A 21,530-nucleotide genomic window follows, 5' to 3' on the forward strand; every position below is an offset into this window, starting at 1 on the left:
GCTTTGTGACCACCTAGAGGGGTCCGATAGGGAGGGTGGGAGGAAGATGCAAGAGTGAGGAGATATGGGGATATATGTATACGTACAGCTGATTCACTTTGTCATACAGCAGCAACTAACACAACATTGTAAATCAATTATACTCCAATAAAGATGTTAAAAATAAAATAAAATAAAACAGGATACAAGCAGGATGCGAGTTCACTGACAAATGAAAGCTAACCCAGTTTAAGTAGGAAAGACGAAATTAGAATTTAGGTTAATACCAAGAGCTGAGCTTCCCACGGTTAGTCTCTGAGAACTGTTTTCACCCTTCCTTAATTTTCCTCCTCTGACTACCAAAACAGTATGACTTAACTCGGCCAAAACAGAACAGTAAGTTAAATACAGTTCATATTAGTCCAATACAAGAGCTTTGCTCTTGCTCTTACTACTCTAACAAATTAATAATTTTATGTATATGCTTTGAAAAAGACTATTACAGAATGACAGACCTATAAAACTATACCTTTTGTTGTACTCTTCCTCATAAAAATGCAGTCTCAGTTATGCAAATGTGCAATATATAACTGATACTTGGAAGTTAAAGGAAAACAAAATGGGGCATAAAAATCAATACACAGAGAAATTATAAAATATTTATTCCCCCCCAGAAACAGTTTTCAAAAAAAAAATCCTATGAAAGGGTACACTGTCTTCCAAACTATTAAACATACTAGGACATACCAAGTTATTGTTTCCCTTTGCCAGTAGATGGTGCTAATCTCCAAATGTGAGCACTATGAGCTACTGTACTAAAGATGGCCTTGCCAATAAGTACATTCACATACTCCCTTACTTTAGCTTGCTAGAGTTTAAAGTACATTACAAACATCATTTTAATTTCCCAAATTAAAATCAAATGAAGCAAAGATTACACATTTGTTCTCAACATTAAAACCTTGAAAAAGAAAACAGTAAAATATACTATGCCTTTAAGCAAGCATCATTTTTTATATTTAAGGGTCTGTGAGCAGAAAGACAATGCCAGTATTTCCCAAGTCCAAAACAATACACTGTATAAGTGCAGACTAAAGCACTAGGTAGTCTAGGTTTGAATGCTGGCTCCAGCTACTAGATACCTGTGATTCCTTGGGCAAGTTATTTAACCCTTCTTGCCTCAGATTCCTCATTTATTAAATGAAAATAATAGAGAGCCTACCTCACCAGTTTCTTGTGAGGTTAAATGAGATAATAAATGTAAAGCACTTAGAAAAGTGTCTGTACTACATCAGTGGCTGCTCTTGTTGTTTTGTAATGCCCAACAACTAGAATCAATAAAAATGCTCATCAGAAGAATAAATAAAATACAGTTATTAATATTAATAGATTCTACAACAGTGAGAAGGAATGAATGTACTATAGCTACTAGCAAAACACAGATGAATCTTAGTAACATAATGTTGAATGAAAAAAAGTCCTAGAGAACTATACAGAGCATAATACCCCATTTTAAAATAGGGCCAAAAACAAATAAAACTAAAAAAATCTATTGTTTATATATTCATATATAAAATATACACCTTTTTAAAAAATACAAACACAAAGATAAACACAGGGTAGAGGTTAACTGTGGAAAAAGTGCAGAGAGATGGGATTTGGGAGAGAAATATAAGTATATATATAAGTTATTGGTAAAGTCCAGTTCTTAGATTAAGTGCAATACAGTGGAGATGTAAATTATTACAACCATTTTGGGAAATGATTTCTCATTATCTAGTAGAGCTTAAAAATCACTTTCCCTGGGGCTTCCCTGGTTGCACAGTGGTTGAGAGTCCACCTGCCGATGCAGGGGACACGGGTTCGTGCCCCGGTCCGGGAAGATCCCACATGCCGCGGAGCGGCTGGGCCCATGAGCCATGGCTGCTGAGTCTGCGCATCTGGAGCCTGTGCTCTGCAACGGGAGAGGCCACAGCAGTGAGAGGCCCGCGTACCGCAAAAAAAATAAAAAATAAAATAAAATAAAATAAATCACTTTCCCTATAACTCAGTAAATCTACTCTTAAGCTATATCAAGAGAAAATCTTACCCATGTACATCATGTTCTTAGCAATACTGTAACAGAAAAAATACTAGAAACAACTCTATGTCAACAGAGAAATGGATGAATATACGATGACAATTCATTCTGATAAGCTATATAGAAGTGAAAAGTAATAAATTACAAGCATACACAATAGACTGAATCTCAGGAACAGAGGCTGAACAAAAAAAGCAAGTCACTGAAAAATACATACATATGATTCCATTTATAAAATTTTCAAAAACTATATTATTTAGAAAAATATATGTCAGAACTGCATAGAAAACTAAAGGAATGAAAGGTACAAAATTAAGGGTAATTGTTACCTATGAGTAAGGAAGAGAGAAGATGGGATCGGGCTGAGGGTGGAGGGTCACATGGGGACATCAAAACTAACGGCAACTGTTCTGGGAAGATGGTGGCAGCAGTAGTTGCCTAGATTTTGATCTCTTCAAATCCCCTCATAAAAACAGGGCAACTAGATAGCAAAGCCAAAATCCCATCCATAGCACTTACAACAAAACTATGTGACAAGGTATCCCTTTAAATCCCAAAATGCAAATGGGTAAAGGCAAATCACCAGCATACATAGAACTAAACTGCTTGGCAGGAAGAAGAAAGCAGCAAGGTGGCAACTAATGGACCTAAGAACAAAACAGCTTCAAAATAGCTAATGGGAATTCACTAGAAGGCACAGCAGGCCAATCTGGAAAACAACAACAACAGCTGAAACTGGAAGGATTCTTACATTTCCAATACCAGGTGAGACAAAGGGTCCATGATAACGTCTGAAGGGGTTGGACCAATGCAGTCCCTGTGAACTCTGAAAACTGATCCACCCAGGCTCCCTTCTAGAACAAGTCCAATAATAAGAAGAAACTGCTGATGTAGAATCAAAACTGAGCAGGATAGAACAAAAGAAGGGGAAGGTCCAGACCAAACTGGGGAAGGGGAAAAGACCCAGGAAATCTCAGAAAGCAGGTCATCATCTTTTAATAAAATATTTTTGTAAGTGGCAATTCTTTTCTTAATCTAAATGATGGATATACAAGTTTTTATTATATCATAATTCTTTATACTCTGCATATTTTTATAAATGTTCCTTTGTACCTACTCAATATTAATTAAAACTTTTAAAAAACACATATTGTTCATAATGAAAACTCTTCTTGGTTAAGATCATGCTAAGTTGAAATCCAGACCCTGTCATTTACCAACTCTTCAGGCCTCAATTTCCTCTTATGTAAAATGGGCATAATAAAAGATCTCAAGTTAACAAATAATTAAATACTATACTATTAATTCACTACATAAAAATGCATTTCTTATTTTCCATTTCTAACATATCTTTTTGTTTCAGCCAAGGAAGTATATATTTACAGACAAGCACTTTTATTTCATTTAGTGTATCACTAACCAAGATCTGTAATTTCTTGCTACTAATTATAGAACTCCCATATAACAGAACACAAGCTGTCCGTTCCTTTAGCAATGTACTTACTGAACTTAGAACAATACTTGGCACACAGTTAACAAAACAAAGTCCCTTCTCTGATAGGCTGTTATTCTAGTGGAGTGAGACAAACCAATGTGAGAAGAAATAAACAGACAACACATCATACAGTAATAAATCTAGGGGAAAAAAAAGAAGTATGATGTGATAGTCATGGGAGAGGAGGTGTTTTTTTCAGAGAAGATCTCTCCAAGAAAAGAAAATATGAGCCTTCTGGGAAAAGAACATCACAGAAAAAAGAGAGCAAGCACAAAGGCGCTGAGGCAGAAGAACATCTTTGTGTTCAAGAAATGGCAAAGCCAACGTGGCTAGCACAGACTGAGCAGGCGTACAGGAGAAAGACATTACAACAAAGAGAGTGGAAGGGGAAGATTTTATAGGGTCTTATAGGCTACGTTAAGAATTTTGAATTTTACTCATAGTAAGATAAGAAACTATTGAGCATAGGAGTAATATGTTCCAACATTTTAAAATAATCACTTTATCTACTATGTGAAGAAAAGACTCAGGGGGATAATGAAAGAAGCAGCTAGAACACTTAGGAAGCTACTGCAACTGTCCAAGCAATAGTGGTAATTAGTATACAGGAGCAGAAGTGGAAGTGATGAAAAGTGTCAGATTCTGGATATCCTACTTTTCATATAGTTTAAGCATCTACACACATAAAAAGAATTCTCCAAAATGTTAATATCCTTTTAAAATATTGCTATAGAAATAAAAGTCCTTGAGAAAGTGTTTTAAAACACATAGCAACTGGAAGAATATACTTTAAGGGATGGTTAAACAAATCAATGAGAGACAGTGGCTGTTAAGTGGCAAGGCTCCAAAGTCAAACTTCCTGGTTTTGGATCCTAGCTCAATCACTTACTAAATACGAAAATTTCAGCAAAGTTCCTCTATGCCTCAGATTTCTCATTTTTCAAATGGAAATAATAATAGCTACTTCATTGGACTCTGGTGATTAAACATGACAACGAATATAAAGAATTTAGCTGACATATGGTAATAACTCAATAAATATTAGCTATCAAATTTATTGTTCTACTCTTAATAGTTTCTACTGCCACTAGTTCCCACTATGTGTCCCATTGCTACTACTATTTATATAATATTATTATATACTATTTACTATTATATACTACTATTATATACTATTTACTATTATATACTACTATTATACTATTTATATAATATTCCCTTTTATGACTGGTTACATATTCATTTAAAATCATCACAATAAAAATTAACTTCAAGTGCTCCTAATGTTACGTATTTCATTGCTATGGTTTCTAATCAAAAGCACGGTTTTTGCTTTAGGTATAACAAAGCTTTCTGATTTGTATTACACTTTTTTTCTTTAACTTGATGTATCATTCCTCTTAAAGATAACTGAAGCTGAATTTGCAAGAATCCAAAGCAATTCCTACTAACATTTTTTTTTCACTTCAAAACTAAATTCAAAATAAAATTAATGTTAAATTTCATAAGGCTCTGAAAAATCGAACAAAGAGTATGACAATTACCAAAAACAATTACCATAAATATCATGATCACTTGGACTTTTTGTGTAGTTGGTCACATTCTTGATTATCATGTTGTATAACTGTGTGTATAGGTTAGGTTCACAAGATCAACTGTTGGGGGTCAAATATTTGATGCCCTTTCATATTTGAAATGCTTCCACTAAAGAAACATAAGACAACAATACCTACCTCTGGGAGAGGATAAGGGAGAAGGGTGAGAAAGAGACATACTTTGCACTTAAAACCTTTGGCATTATTTGGGTTCCTTCCTTTGCACATGCATTAACTTTTAAGAATATAAAATATTTTTTAAAGAAAAAAATTCCATTTACTAACAATTTACAGATTTTTTTAAATGTCTCATAGTTCACCACAATGGCAGCTTACCAGATTGAAGATGCCAGTAATATATTAGTGCTGTTTGCAAGAAACCTCAATGGAGGCTCCCCAAGGAGTACACAAGATAAAATTCCTCCACCAAAGCAGTGAAGCATAGCAGTAAACCAGCTTGACAGAGGATTCTTCCATGCCACCGCCACTGCTCCTGAAATGATAAAGTAAATATGCCATCTGAGATACTGTATATTAAACAAGTCCTGAGGTACCAGTGGCACTAAACACACTTCTTAATTTCATAATTTTCTAGAACATACTCATAAGTGTGACAATCATGATCATCATAAAACATATCTTTTGTTCTTTAAATCAACACTGGAAATATTTTGTTAAGACATGGGTGACTTGGGCAACTTTAAAATACTCTGTTCAGGATCTTATTGCCAGTTTCCTAGTAGTACATTATTAAACACAATCTCCCCAACCACTGTCTCCTTTCATTCCCAACCCTACTGTAAGTATGCCGGTTAATATGTCAAAGTGATACATTAAGAAAAATTTATAATCTTAAGTACGTAAGAAAATAAAGCCTGAAATAAATAAACTAAAATTTCAATATGACAGGCTTGAAATAGAATAACAAAATAAACCCAGAGGTGAAAGGCTGATGAGGAACAGGTATTTACATCATCTCAAATGTCTCCTAACAAATTATTTATTAATTACAGAGGGAAGTAATAACTTTACAGTGGACAAACCTTGCAGACATCACTGTAAACTAACAATATCAGGTGATTCCTGATATTATGCACTAAGACCACATCATCACTTCCATAGTATTTCTACCAAAAATGTATAACCTGAACTAATTTAATTACACACACTCAAATTGAGCATTATTCTGAAAAAAAACAACAACAGGGCTTCCCTCGTGGCGCAGTGGTTGAGAGTCCACCTGCCGATGCCGGGGACACGGGTTCGTGCCCCGGTCCAGGAAGATCCCACATGCCGCGGAGGGGCTGGGCCCATGAGTCATGGCCGCTGAGCCTGCGTGTCCGGAGCCTGTGCTCCGCAATGGGAGAGGGCACAACAGTGAGTGGCCCGCGTACGGCATAAAACAACAACAACAACAACAAACACCTAGCCTATATTTTAACAATGTCAAGGTCAAGGAACACACACAAAAAAGGCTGATGGAAAGTTCCAGATTAAATGATATTAAAGAGACAACTAAATGCAATGCATTTCCTAGATCATATCCCCAAGTGAGAAAGAACATCTATAAGAGACCTTTTTGGACAACTGATGAAATCTAAATATGGATTGTGGCTTTGATTACAGTACTGTATCACTGTTAAACTTCCTGATTTTGATAACTATAATGTGGTTCTTAAAATTAACACACTTAAGTAATCAGAAGTAACTGGGCAAAATGTCTCCAATTCACACTCAAGTGGTTCTGAAAAAATACTAATGCACAGACAAAAACATCCAGAGAAGTGGTAAAGTACAAACTTCTAGTTATAAGATGAATAAGTTCTTGGGATCTGATGTACAGCATAATGACTGCAGTTAATAATACTGTATAGGGCTTCCCTGGTGGCGCAGTGGTTGAGAGTCCGCCTGCCGATGCAGGGGACACGGGTTCGTGCCCCGGTCTGGGAAGATCCCACATGCCGCGGAGCGGCTGGGCCCGTGAGCCATGGCCGCTGAGCCTGCGCGTCCGGAGCCTGTGCTCCACAACGGGAGAGGCCACAACAGTGAGAGGCCCGTGTACCGCAAAAAAACCCCAAAAACAAACAAACAAAAAAATAATAATACTGTATAATAATATCTTATATACTTAAAATTTGCTGAGAGTAGATTTTTAAGTGTTGTCACCACACATACACACACACACGTGCACACACACACAAAAGGTAACTGTGAGGTGATGAATGTGCTAATTAACTTGATTGTGGTAATCACAATGTATTTGTATATCAAATCATCACATTGCACACTTTAAATATATATAATTTTGTCAACTATATGTCAATAAAGCTGGGAAAAAAATAAAATAAATGGGGCAAAATGTCAGTAGTTGGTGATTCTGAGTAAAGTATATAGAAGTTCCTTGACCTACTCTGGCAACTCTTCTGTAAGTGAAATTATTAAAGGAAAAAGTATAAAAAAAAATTTTTTTTTAACCCAGCCAGAGAAATAGAAGCAAACTATAAAAATGAAAGTAGAAACTAATTAGATGCTAAAACAGGCAGATAGAGATAGGCAATCAATAAAGCCAACCCAAAGCTTTTCTTGGAAAAGACCAATAAAACAGAACATTGTTCAGCAAGTCTGAAAAATGGAGGGAAGAGGGGAAGGAATGAATATTAGAAGCAAAAAAAAAAAAAAAAAGGAAATAATTTTAGAGAGTTTTTTTATTATAAGAAAACATGCATTTAATCTAATAAATGTGAAGATATAGTTGAAATGGACAATTTTCCTAAAAAATGATATATTAGCAAAATTCCCTTACGAACAGGTAGAAACTTGAACATACAAATAACTACGGACAAAAGTTAGAGGGTAATCCAAGATCTATCTATCTTAAGAAAGGTGCTAGACCCAGATAAATTTATGCAAAACATTTACCAAATATTTTTTGATTACTCATTTTTATGTTATATAACCATTATAGAGTTTAGAAAAACTTTAATCAGTCTATAAACAATATAACTGCAGCATAAAAAATTATAGAGAAAAGAAAGAAGAGAGAAGGAGAGGGGAAGGAGGAAGGGAAAGAGTCAGGGAGGAAGGGAGGAGGGAAAGGAGGGAGGGAAGAAAAAAGAGAGGAAGAAGATACATTATAATTCTAACTTATGAGTATAGTGCACAAATACATCAATAATAAATTGAAACCTAGTTTTTCAAAAGAATAATATATCATAACCAAGTAGATTTTATCCAAAGAATTTAAGGAAGATTCAATAGTTAGAAATTCATTAAAATCATTCATTATAGGGCTTCCCTGGTGGCACAGTGGTTAAGGGTCCGCCTGCCAGTGCAGGGGACATGGGTTCAAGCCCTGGTCCGGGAAGATCCCACATGCCGCGGAGTAACTAAGCTCGTGCGCCGCAACTACTGAGCCTGCGCTCTAGAGCCTGTGAGCCACAACAACTGAGCCCACGCTCCTAGAGCCCATGCTCCACAAGAGAAGCCACCACAATGAGAAGCCTGCGCACCACAACGAAGAGTGGTCCCCGCTCATGGCAACTGTCGAAAGCCCATGCAGCAATGAGGACCCAACACAGCCAAAAATAAATAAATTAAATAAATACATTTTTTTAAAAAAGACATTTTTTCCAAATAAAGTCACGTTAAAAAAAAAAAAGTGCCTACCTCGGAATACAAGTTTGTTACCTTTAAAAAAAAATTATGCACTATACTAACAAATTATTATGATCACTCCTTTAGACAGAAAGTAAAAGGTCATTTGATAAAAATTCAACATTCCCCTTTAAAAAATCTAGCAATCTAAGAACAGAAAAAAGCCATAAAGGAAAAGATTTACAAGTTTGACATCATCAAAATTTAAAACTTCTACATAACAAAAGACTGGGATAAAATTTTTTTAACCAATAAGGCAAATTCCAACAAATCAATAGAAAAAGACAACAAACACAACAGAAAAATGGGCAAGTCACAAAGCAGAAACTATGAATGACTAATAAATATACCAAAAAACTAAACAAAGGAAAGTCCTCAACTCATCAGTAATTAAGGAAAAAGAAATTTTAAAAATATGTTATTTCATACACCTTCAATTGGCAAAAAAATTTACAGCTTAATATTAACAAATTATCAAAGGTGTGAAGAAATTCACATACTCTTGTGAGAATAAAAACAAGTAAAGCCATTTTGAAAAACAATTTGGCAGTTATCAATTAAAATTTTAAATTTAAGATTGACTCAAGTGCCCAAGGAGTGTCATACAAGAATATTAAAGCAGTGTTGTTCATAATGCTGTGAAAAAAATGAAAACAATCTAAATGACCATCATCAGAGGAAGAGTTAAACCATGATCATTTGCACTATGGAATACTATACAAGAGCAATTCAAGAGTGTGGTAGATCAACGTCAACATGGGAAGATCCCCAAGACATGCTGTTGAGTAAAAACAAGAAACCAAACACAATCATGTTGAAAAAAATTACAGCATGTAATTATTTATGGGCAAAAATGCAAACACTATTCATTTCTATAGGTACATACATTTACATGGAATGCACAGAAAAGGGTCTGCAATACACCAAAATGTTAACTGTCATTATCTCCTGAGAGAAGCTTAGGAGTAGGGAAGATGGTCAAAGGGGCTTTAAATTTATTTAATTATATTGATTATATTATTTAATTATATCTGAATTCTTTAAAATAAAGTGTTTGTTAATTGTATAATTAAATTAAAATTTAGCAAATTATGTCATAACCAATCTGAGGAATATAATGCATCGATTCAAAACAATGTAGCAGCTTTACATGCACTGACGTGACAAGAAGAAAATCATATTTATATGAATATGTACAGTAAGAAATCATTTACAGGGGGAAAACAGAAAACTATACATTTCTATAGGTATGTACACATGCAGCTAATGCATAAAAGAAGGTCTGCAAGAATACCCAACCAAACTATTAACTGTTATTACCTCTTAGGGAGAGGCCCTTTTATGCAAAAACAAACAACAAAACAAACTATAGAAATGTATGTGTGAATTCAGTAGGGTAATATCGTCATACTTGTACTAACATGGGAATTCATCTCTATGTGCTCATGGGAAAAAAAAAAAAGAGGGAGATAAAAATTTAAATACTGCAACCCACCATTCCACACAATAAAATGTGCCCAGGAGTGAACATGAGTTGGAAGACGTAAATTTTCGATGGTGTGTATATATCGTCAAATGAAGTGATGCCAAGGTTTAATGATATGCATCTGGTGATAACTCAAGAAATGGTGACTTGTATCAATATGGAAGAAAAACTAGTTTTGAGAAACTTACTAAAAACCAGGATGTCTATCTCCAGTGCAGCAATTTCCCCTAAACTTAAGAATTATTCAAGAGTTATTTTGATGATACATGGCCATGCTATCTTTACAGAGCCAAACCCCTATGTAAGATGTGACACCACTATGTCTCTCTACACATATATATTGCTATCCATCAAAATACGTATACGGGCACTGTTCAGTATTGCCCTGTACGATGATGACTGTTTAGAACATTGGCTAGTCAGCATAATATATGAATATGATCTTTTCTTTCAGTCAGTGGACACTAGCTGCCTTACTGAGCCATTCTCACATTGAGAGGCAATACAGAGTGCTTAAGAATCCAGACTCTGGAGCTTAATTGCCGAGGTATAAATCCTGGCTCCAGCACTTACTCTCTGTGTAAAGTGAACAAGGTAACTGCTTTCCCACATCTTAAAAAAAAACAAACAAAACAGTAAGCAACAACTATTAGCTATCACTATTATTATAGAAGTAAATAGAAAAAAAAAGAAAATTACCCTTTCCTCTCTACTTCTACCCTTCAGTCACACTCATTTTCTGTAGGGTGGCAACTTCCAGACTTCTTTTTCTGTGCTTATTTATACATGCACACCCCTTTTCCCCCTCAAGACCTTCTTCTCCCCCAACCTTGTCCTCGTGTGTGTTTGTCTGTGTGGGTGTGGGTGTGTCCCTCTCTCTCTCTCAGGCCATACCCTGGTTAGCTCTGCACACACATTCTGGAAATGGGAGCTCTAAGTGAATGAGAGTTACAATGGGCCCATCATTACACAGTTACTATGAAGACACATTCCAAAGTAACTGATTACTTCTGGTAAATATACAATTAGGGAATATGTCTGTATCCTCTGTATCCCTTAGGGTTGTTCTAATGGAAGATTTAGCATTACTATCATCCATCTGACACAACAATTAGGCTTAGGCAAATTCAAATATGCCAAAAAAGTTTTCCTTTGACCACTAAAACAATCCAAATCAAATTTACTAAATTTGATGCTTTCACACAAATTATTCACTCATGTAATATGCATTTCCAATTAAGTCTGTCAAAATAACTTTCCTTTTCCCTCAACTTTCACGGTATTTTATCCTTTCCTCTTAAAATATATCATGTTCTAGTTTTTGTTCACAAGTGTTAGCTCCACTATAAGACTGATATACCCCTTGAGACTCTAAGAAACTTTAGTATAAAGTAGATGCTCAACAAATGTTTATTGTACAACAGAAAAATATATGTGCAATATTTCAAGAGTGTAAGTATGATAATTTTACTACCATTAATTTCCCTTAGTTTTATCACAAGTCACAGAGATAACTGTGATTACGTACCAGTTTTGTGACTCTTTGTAGGACCTCTAACCTCTTTTGGCTTAAACTTCAAGTTTCATAAAATGAGAATAACACATAACTTATAAGAACTTAAAATAAGAGAATATACATAAAAATACATATTTACTACCTAGTACATGTCAGACACTCTGTTGATTTGTGTGCTGAATGGATTGATCACTGACAAGAGAGAAAAGAGGCAAGGAGAATGCAACCCTTGGGCTGCTTCTGACTCAATTATCTGAGCCCAAGATATAATACTTTTGAGTTCTTACTGCAAAGCTGGGATGAGAATGACACATTATGGCACTGAAAAGGTACTCATAACCCCAACAGTCTTAAATCAATGAAACTAAGATTTTATTAGACCAAAAAGGAAAGGAAAAGAACAGAGTTAAAGGGAGGGTCTCTCTCATACCAGTCTTTTTTGCCTGATTTTCAAAATTATGTCAGCCAGAAATATTTCTCTAACTCAAACAGACCTTTCTTTAAAGCTTTCTTCAGTACACACACTACCATAACACATTTTTCAGCATGAGGCAATCTTATGACAAAGTTCTTTGGGTATGATGTTCCTTTGTATATATCGTACTGGCACCAGTCAGTTTAATGTGAAGTTAAATTATGAAAACACAGGACTCCCCTGGCAGTCCAGTGGTTAAGACTCTGTGCTTCTACCGCAGGGGGTGCGGGTTTAATCCCTGGTCAGGGAACTAAGATCCGGCATGCCATGAGACAGGGCCAAATAAATAAAAGTATGATGCTTTCAAAATTTATATTAAAAAAAATACAGAAAGTTAACCAGAAACAGCTGTATATCTTTAGGGCATATAAATAATTTTCCGTAGAAAAAAATAGTTAATATGATATCTTTAATTTTTTCTCAGTTTTAAACAAACGTGAGAGGCCCGTGTACAAAAAAAAAAAAGTATAAGATATCTGAAGTACATATAATCACCTGGGGACTTTAACATCAAAATATTTTCATTATGAAATGAAAGCTGAGAAATAAAGTCACACTCTACTCCCTTAAATTCATTTAAAATCACAGCCACAAAATAATCCCATTCTCTAGCCAAATGAAGTATTAGACTATGTTTTTGTTTTTGTTTTTTGTGGTACGCGGGCCTCTCACCGCTGTGGCCTCTCCCGCGGCGGAGCAACAGGTTCCGGACGCGCAGGCTCAGCGGCCATGGCTCACGGGCCCAGCCGCTCCACGGCATGTGGGATCCTCCCAGACCGGGGCATGAACCCGTATCCCCTGCATCGGCAGGCGGGCTCTCAACCACTGCGCCACCAGGGAAGCCCTATTAGACTATGTTTAACATACTTTTACTGACTTAGTTAAAACAAAGACTAGAAAGATATTCTTTAATGTACTGCACACATGACTTCTTTATTTTGATATACTCAGTCTACTTTAGTTCCGCAGTGTGTCTCCGTTTTTAAGAAATAGTTACACTGTAGCTATTTCCAAACAGTCAGCATTCAGCTTGCTGGTGGTTAATATGACTTCCGGAAAGAAGCAGGGGAATGCTCTAGCCTTCTTAAAGCCTCATCTCCAGAGGTTAAGTATTTTTAAATTGCATATTAGTAAACTTTTGCCCTAGTCTTTCCCATTTATAGATTTATCTCTTTAAGAAGAAAAATTAACAACATAATCTAGCTCATATGCCTCAAGTATGCTTTTTCATCAAAATATTTTAAAATAATCATGTAGGCAACAATGGCTTAGAGATTACCTGTGACACAATTCAAGGAGTTTTATATCAAGTATGAATCATAGTGGGCCAAGTAAATCCACGGCTGTGGTTATTTCCCCAGTTCCTTAATGTATAACTAGACTAGACATACTTAGCAACTGGCACACTCTGCATATTGATTCTCTGATCCTTGGAATAAGGATCATTATGATAGGAATGATCAGGTAGAAGCCCCTAGAGTTTCTTCTCCTCACCAAGATATTTTTACAAAGCAGTATTACAGAGATGAGTACCATAACCAAAAACATGAAAGATGAAAGACGATGATAGCTATCACATTCCACTTAACTTGCTTACTTGGGCTATATGTAAAGCAGATGGATCTTGAAAAATAATTGTGAACTATTTTAAATGTAGACTGGTAATGACTCCAACTGCAGCTGGTATTCAAAATACAGTATTTTTACTAGAACAAATCAGCATTAACCTCTGTAACCTAGTAAAGAAATGCTTTTTTCTCCATATTAATTTGCAAAGAATCCCAGAAACACTTTGCTTTTTACCTGACAGGTTTAACAGTACACTATCACAGTCTTGCCTCAGATCTATGTCAACTCTCCTGCTCTCTAAACAAGTCCACAGAAATTATGATCATATTGACAGTCCACAAAACATCACATTGGCCTGCCACACTGAAGGCATTACACTGACTAGATCTATGGACAGGAAATAGCCAGCACTTTAGATATCTTAATATTACATATGGAAACCAGAAAGCATGTAGTTAAACCCCACTCCTAGGTTTCTGTACCAGAGTCCAGTCAGGAAACAGAAAATACAAAGTTTTATTAACAGAAAGGATTTAATATAAATAAGTAAGTAGGTATAAAATTGTTAACTAGATTATTGAAAAAGCAAAAAGTAAATACTATGGTGTCACAGAAGTATCAACTGTAGAAAGCTGTTACCACTCCTGGGGGAACAAAGGATAGGCTGAAATTATTAAAACTTAGAAGCTTGGAGGAAGAGCTCTTTAGACTCAAAACTGAAGACTCCTGGAGAGGGGACACTGCTCAGCTGGTGCTCTGGTCCACCTCACTCACTGAGTTTTAAGTTCTGAGTTTTAAATACTGAGTTTTAAGTTCTTATCCCAAGCTACCTAGTTAGTGGTAGAGTTTGAACTAAACACTGGTCTTCCGACTTCTGACTTTATGAATGCTTTCTACTACAGCACACTCCCTGATCAATGTTTTGTCAGGTCACTCAAATATTCTAAGTTTCCTTTAGCTTAAAAAATATTAAAGAGAGGACCTTCATGATGGTGGAGGAGTAAGACGTGGAGATCACATTCCTCCCAACAAATACATTAAAAATACATGTACGTGTGGAACAACTCCTACAGAACACCTACTGAACGCTGGCAGAAGACCTCAGACTTCCCAAAAGGTAAGAAACTCTCCACCTGCCTGGGTAGGGGAAAGGAAAAAAGAAAAAACAGAGACAAAAGAATAGAGATAGGACCTGCAACTTGGGGAGGGAGCTGTAAAGGAGGAAACGTTTCCACACACTAGGAAGCCACTTCACTGGTGGAGGTGAGGAGTGGGTGGGAGAGGGAAGCCTCAGAGCCACGGAGGACAGCGCAGCAACAGGGGTGCGGAGGGCAAAGCGGAGAGACTCCCACACAGAGGTCAGTGCTGACCAGCACTCAACAGCGTGAGAGGCTTGTCTGCTCACCCACCAGGGTGGATGGGGGCTGGGAGCTGAGGATCGGGCTTCGGAGGTGAGATCCCAGGGAGACGACTGGGGTTGGCTGAGTGAACACGGCCTGAAGGGGGCTAATGCTCCACAGCTAACCAGGAGGGAGTCCGGGAAAAAGTCTGGAACTGCCTAAGAGGCAAGAGACCATTGTTTCGGGGTGTGCGAGGAGAGGAGATTCAGAACACCACCTAAACAAGCTTCAGAAACAGCACAAGCCGCAGCTATCAGCACGGACACCAGAGACAGGCATGAAATGCTAAGCCTGCTTCTGCAGCCACCAAGAAGCCTTTGTGCAAGCACAGGTCACTATCCACACCTCCCCTCCTGGGAGCCTGTGCGGCGCGCCACTGCCAGGGTCCCGTGATCCAGAGGCAACTTCCCCAGGAGAACGCATGGCGCCCCAGGCTGTTACAACGTCATGCCAGCCTCTGCTGTCGCAGGCTCACCCCGCATTCTGTACCCCTCCCGACCACCGGCCTGAGTGAGCCAGAGCCCCCTAATCAGCTGCTCCTTTAACCCCGTCCTGTCTGGGCGAAGAACAGACGCCAGAGGGCGACCTACACACAGAGGCAGTGCCAAATCCAAAGCTGAACCCCAGGAGCTGTGGGAACAAAGAAGAGAAAGAGAAATTTCTCCCAGCAGCCTCAGGAGCAGTGGATTAAATCTCCACAATCAACTAGATGTTCCCTGCATTGTGGAATACCTGAATAGACAACGAATCATCCCAACATTGAGGCAGTGGGCTTTGGGATCAACTGTAGACTTCGGGTTTGCAGAATGCAACACCCTGGTTACTGATTTCTATGTTTATCATAGCATAGTTTTTAGTGATTCTTACCATTGGTGGATTTGTTTACTGGTTTGCTTGCTTTCTTTTATTTTATTATTTATTCTTATTTTTTATTTTAATAACTACATTTATTTTATTTATTTATTTTTCTTTCTTTCTTTTTTTCTCCCTTCTCTTCTGAGCCGGGTAGCAGACAGGGTCTTGGTGCTCCAGCCAGGTGTCAGGCCTGAGCCTCTGAGGTGGGAGAGTTCAGGACATTAGACCACCAAGACCTCCTGGCCCCATGTAATATCAATCAGCGAGAGCTCTCCAAGAGATCTCCATCTCAACACTAAGACCCTGCTCCTCTCAACGACCAGCAAGCTCCAGTGCTGGACACCCCATGCCAAACAACTAACAAGAACACAGCCCCACTCATTAGCAGAGAGGCTGCCTAAACTCATAAGTTCACAGACACCCCAAAACACAACACTGGATACGGTCCTGCCCACCAGAAAGACAAGATCCAGCCTCATCCACCAGAACACAGGCACCAGTGCCCTCCACCAGGAAACCTACACAACCCACTGAACCAACCTTACCCACTGGGGGCAGACACCAAAAACAACGGGAACTACGAACCTGCAGCCTGCAAAAGGGAGACTCTAAACACAGTAAGTTAAGCAAACTGAGAAGACAGAGAAATACTCAGCAGATGAAGGAGCAAAATAAAAACCAACCAGACCAAACAAATGAAGACGACATAGGCAGTCTACCTGAAAAAGAATTCAAAGTAATGATAGTAAATATGATCCAAAATCTTGGAAATAGAATGGAGAAAATACAAGATACGTTTGACAAAGAACTAGAAGAACTAAAGCGCAAACACACAATGATGAACAACACAATAAATGAAATTTAAACTGCTCTAGAAGGAATCAATAGCAGAATAACTGAGGCAGAAGAACGGGTAAGTGACCTGGAAGATAAAATAGTGGAAATAATTACCAGAGAGCAGAATAAAGAAAAAAGAATGAAAATAATTGAGGACAGTCTCAGAGACCTCTAGGACATTAAACGCACCAACATTTTAATTATAGGGCTCCCAGAAGAAGAAAAGAAAAAGAGTCTGAGAAAGTATTTGAAGAGATTATAGTTGAAAACTTCCCTAATATAGGAAAGGAAATAGTCAATCAAGTCCAGGAAGCATAGAGTCTCCTAGAGGACAAATCCAAGGTGAAACATGCCAAGATACATATTAATCAAACTATCAAAAATTACATACAAAGAAAAAATATTAAAAGCAGCAAGGGAAAAGCAACAAATAACATACAAGGGAATCCCCACAAGGTTAACAGCTGATCTTTCAGCAGAAACTCTGCAAGCCAGAAGGGAGTGGCAAGACATATTTAAAGTGATGAAAGGGAAAAGCCTAAAACCAAGATTACTCTACCAGGCAAGAATCTCATTCAGATTCAATGGAGAAGTTAAAAACTTTACAGATAAGCAAAAGCTAAGAGAATTCAGCACCACCAAACCAGCTTTACAACAAATGCTAAAGTAAGTTCTCTAGGCAGGAAACACAAGAGAAGGAAAAGACCTAAAATAACAAACCTGAAACAATTAAGAAAACAGTAATAGGAACATACGTATCGATAATTACCTTAAATGTAAACGGATTAAACACTCCAACCAAAAGACACAGACTGGCTGAATGGATACAAAAACAAGACCCATATATATGATGTTTACAAGAGACTCACTTCAGACCTAGGGACACATACAGACTGAAAGTGAGAGGATGAAGAAATTTATTCAATACAAATGGAAATCAAAAGAAAGCTGGAGTAGCAATACTCATATCAGATAAAATAGACTTTAAAATAAAGACTACTACAACAAACAAAGAAAGACACTACATAACGACCAAGGGATCAATCCAAGAAGAACATGTAACAATTGTAAATGCTTATGCACCCAACATAGGAGCACCTCAATACATAAGGCAAATATTAACAACCATAAAAGGGGAAATCAACAGTAACACAATAATAGCAGGGGACTTTAACACCCCACTTTCACCAATGGACAGATCATCCAAAATGAAAATAAATAAGGAAATGCAAGCTTTAAATGACACATTAACGATATGGACTTAATTGATATTTATAGGACATTCCATCCAAAAACAACAAAATACACTTTCTTCTCAAGTGGTCATGGAACATTCTGCAGAATAGATCATATCTTGGGTCACAAATCAAGCCTTGGTAAATTTAAGAAAACTGAAATCGTATCAAGTATGTTTTGCGACCACAACGCTATGAGACTAGATACCAATTACAGGAAAAAACCTGTAAAAATACAAACACATGGAAGCTAAACAATACACTACTTAATAACCAAGAGACCAACGAAGAAACCAAAGAGGAAATCAAAAAATATCTAGAAAAAAATGACAATGAAAATACAATGACCCAAGGCCTATGGGATGCAGCAAAAGCAGTTTTAAAAGGAAAGATTATAGTAAAACAATCTTACCTCAAGAAACAAGAAATATCTCAAATGAACAATCAAACCTTACACCTAAAGCAATCAGAGAAAGAAGAAGAACAACAACAAAAATATTAGCAGAAGGAAAGAAATCATAAAAACAAGATCAGATATAAATGAAAAAGAAATGAAGGACACAATAGCAAAGACCAATAAGACTAAAAGCTGGTTTTTTGAGAAGATAAACAAAATTGATAAACCATTAGCCAGACTCATCAAGAATAAAAGGGAAAAGGCTCAAATCAACAGAATTACAAATGAAAAAGGAGAAGTACCAACTGACACTGCAGAAATACAAACGACCATGAGAGATTACTACAAGCAACTTATATGCCAATAAAATGGACAACCTGGAAGAAATGGACAAACTCTAAGAAGGGCACAACCTTCTGAAACTGAATCAGGAAGAAACAGAAAATATAAACAGACCAATCACAAGCACTGAAATTGAAACTGTGATTAAAAATCTTCCAACAAACAAAAGCACAGGACTAGATGGCTTCACAGATGAATTCTATCAACATTTAGAGAAGAGCTAACACCTATCCTTCTCAAACTCTTCCAAAATATAGCAGATGGAGGAACACTCCCAAATGCATTCTACGAGGCCACCATTATCTGATACCAAAACCAGACAAAGATGTCACAAAGAAAGAAAACTACAGGCCAATGTCACTGATTAACATAGATGCAAAAATCCTCAATAAAATACTAGCAAACAGAATTCAACAGCACATTAAAAGGATCATACACCATGATCTAGTGGGGTTTATCCCAGGAATGCACGGATTCTTCAATATAGGCAAATCAATCAATGTGATACACCATATTAACAAACTGAAGGAGAAAATCAAATCATCTTCTCAATAGATGCAGAAAAAGCTTTCAACAAAATTCAACATCCATTTATGATAAAAACCCTCCAGAAAGTAGGCATAGAGGGAACTTACCTCAACAAAATAAAGGCTATATATGACAAACCCACAGCCAACATCATTCTCAATGGTGAAAAACTAAAACCATTTCCACTAATATCAGGAACAAGACAAGGTTGCCCACTCTCTGGAAGTTTTAGCCACAGCAATCAGAGAAGAAAAAGAAAGAAAAGGAATGCAAATTGGAAAAGAAGAAGTAAAACTGTCACTGTTTGCAGCTGACAAGATACAATACATAGAGAATCCTAAAGATGCTACCAGAAAACTACTAGAGCTAACCAATGAATTTGTTAAAGTAGCAGGACACAAAATTAATGCACACAAATCTCTTGCATTCCTATATACTAATGACGAAAAATCTGAGAGAGAAATTAAGGAAACATTCCCATTTACCACTGCAACAAAAAGAGTAAAATACCTAAGAATAAACCTACCTAAGGAGACAAAAGACCTGTATGCAGAAAACTATATGACACTGATGAAAGGAATTAAAGATGATAAAAACAGGACAGATATACCATATTCTTGGATTGGAAGAATCAACATTGTGAAAATGACCATACTACCCAAAGCAATCTATGGATTCAATGCAATCCCTATCAAACTACCTGTGGCATTTTTCAAAACAAAACAAAAAATTTCACAATTTGTATGGAAACAAAAAGACCCTGAATAGCCAAAGCAATCTTGAGAAAGATAAATAAAGCTGGAGGAACTGGGCTCCCTGACTTCAGACTACACTACATAGCTACAGTAATCAAGACAGTATGGTACTGGCACCAAAACAGAAATATAGATCAATGGAACAGGACAGAAAGCCCAGAGATAAACCCACACACATGTGGTCACCTTGTCTTTGATAAAGGAGGCAAGAATATACAATGGAGAAAAGACAGCCTCTTCAATACATGGTGCTGGGAAACCTGGACAGCTACATGTGCAAGAATAAAATTAGAACACTCCCTAACACCATACACAAAAATAAACTCTAAATGGATTAAAGACCTAAATGTAAGGCCAGACACTGTCAAACTCTTAGAGGAAAACATAGGTAGAACACTCTATGACATAAATCATAGCAATATCCTTTTTGTCCCACCTCCTAGAGAAATGGAAATAAAAACAAAAAAAAACAAATGGGACCTAATGAAACTTAAAAGCTTTTGCACAGCAAAGGAAACCATAAACAAGACGAAAAGACAACCCTCAGAATAGGAGAAAATATTTGCAAATGAAGCAACTGACAAAGGATTAGTCTCCAAAATATACAAGCAGCTCATGCAGCTCATTATCAAAAAAACAAACAATCCAATCCAAAAATGAAAAGAAGACCTACACAGACATTTCTCCAAAGATGATATACAGACTGCCAACAAACACATGAAATGATGCTCAACATCACTAATCATTAGAGAAATGCAAATCAAAACTACAATGAGGTATCACTTCACACCTGTCAGAATGGCCATCATCAAAAAATCTACGAACAGTAAATGCTGGAGAGGGTGTGGAGAAAGGGAACCCTCCTGCACTGTTGGTGGGAATGTAAATTGATACAGCCACTATGGAGAACAGTATGGAGGTTCCTTAAAAAACTAAAAATAGAACTACCATATGACCCAGCAGTCCCACCCCTGGGCATATACCCTGAGAAAACCATAATTCAAAAAGAGTCATGTACCATAATGTTCATTGTAGCATTATTTACAATAGCCAGGACATGGAAGCAACCTAAGTGTCCATCGACAGATGAATGGATAAAGAAAATTTGGCACATGTATACAATGGAATATTACTCAGCCATAAAAAGAAACTAAATTGAGGTATTTATAGTGAGGTGGATGGCCCTAGAGACTGTCATCCAGAGTGAAGTATGTCAGAAAGATAAAAACAAATATTGTACGCTAACACGTATATATGGAATCTAAAATAAAATAAATGGTTCTGAAGAACGTAGGGGCAGGACAGGAATAAAGATGCAGACGTAGAGAATGG

At 36.9% G+C, this 21,530-nt stretch overlaps 1 protein-coding gene across 3 annotated transcripts in view; it reads right to left on the reverse strand.

Moving 5' to 3' along the window:
* TMEM38B (transmembrane protein 38B) overlaps positions 1–21,530 on the reverse strand; it is a 110,571-nt gene that overhangs the window by 43,333 nt on the left and 45,708 nt on the right. For all 3 annotated transcript variants that reach the window (XM_082656394.1, XM_082656392.1, XM_082656393.1), the window contains exon 2: positions 5,486–5,642. In XM_082656394.1, coding sequence (XP_082512520.1) covers positions 5,486–5,592 — 107 coding nt within the window. In that variant the 5' untranslated portion in view covers positions 5,593–5,642. The remainder of the gene's footprint in view (positions 1–5,485; positions 5,643–21,530) is intronic.

This window comes from Grampus griseus (genome assembly GCF_964374135.1).
Source record: "Grampus griseus genome assembly, chromosome: 6".
Lineage (NCBI taxonomy): Eukaryota > Metazoa > Chordata > Mammalia > Artiodactyla > Delphinidae > Grampus > Grampus griseus.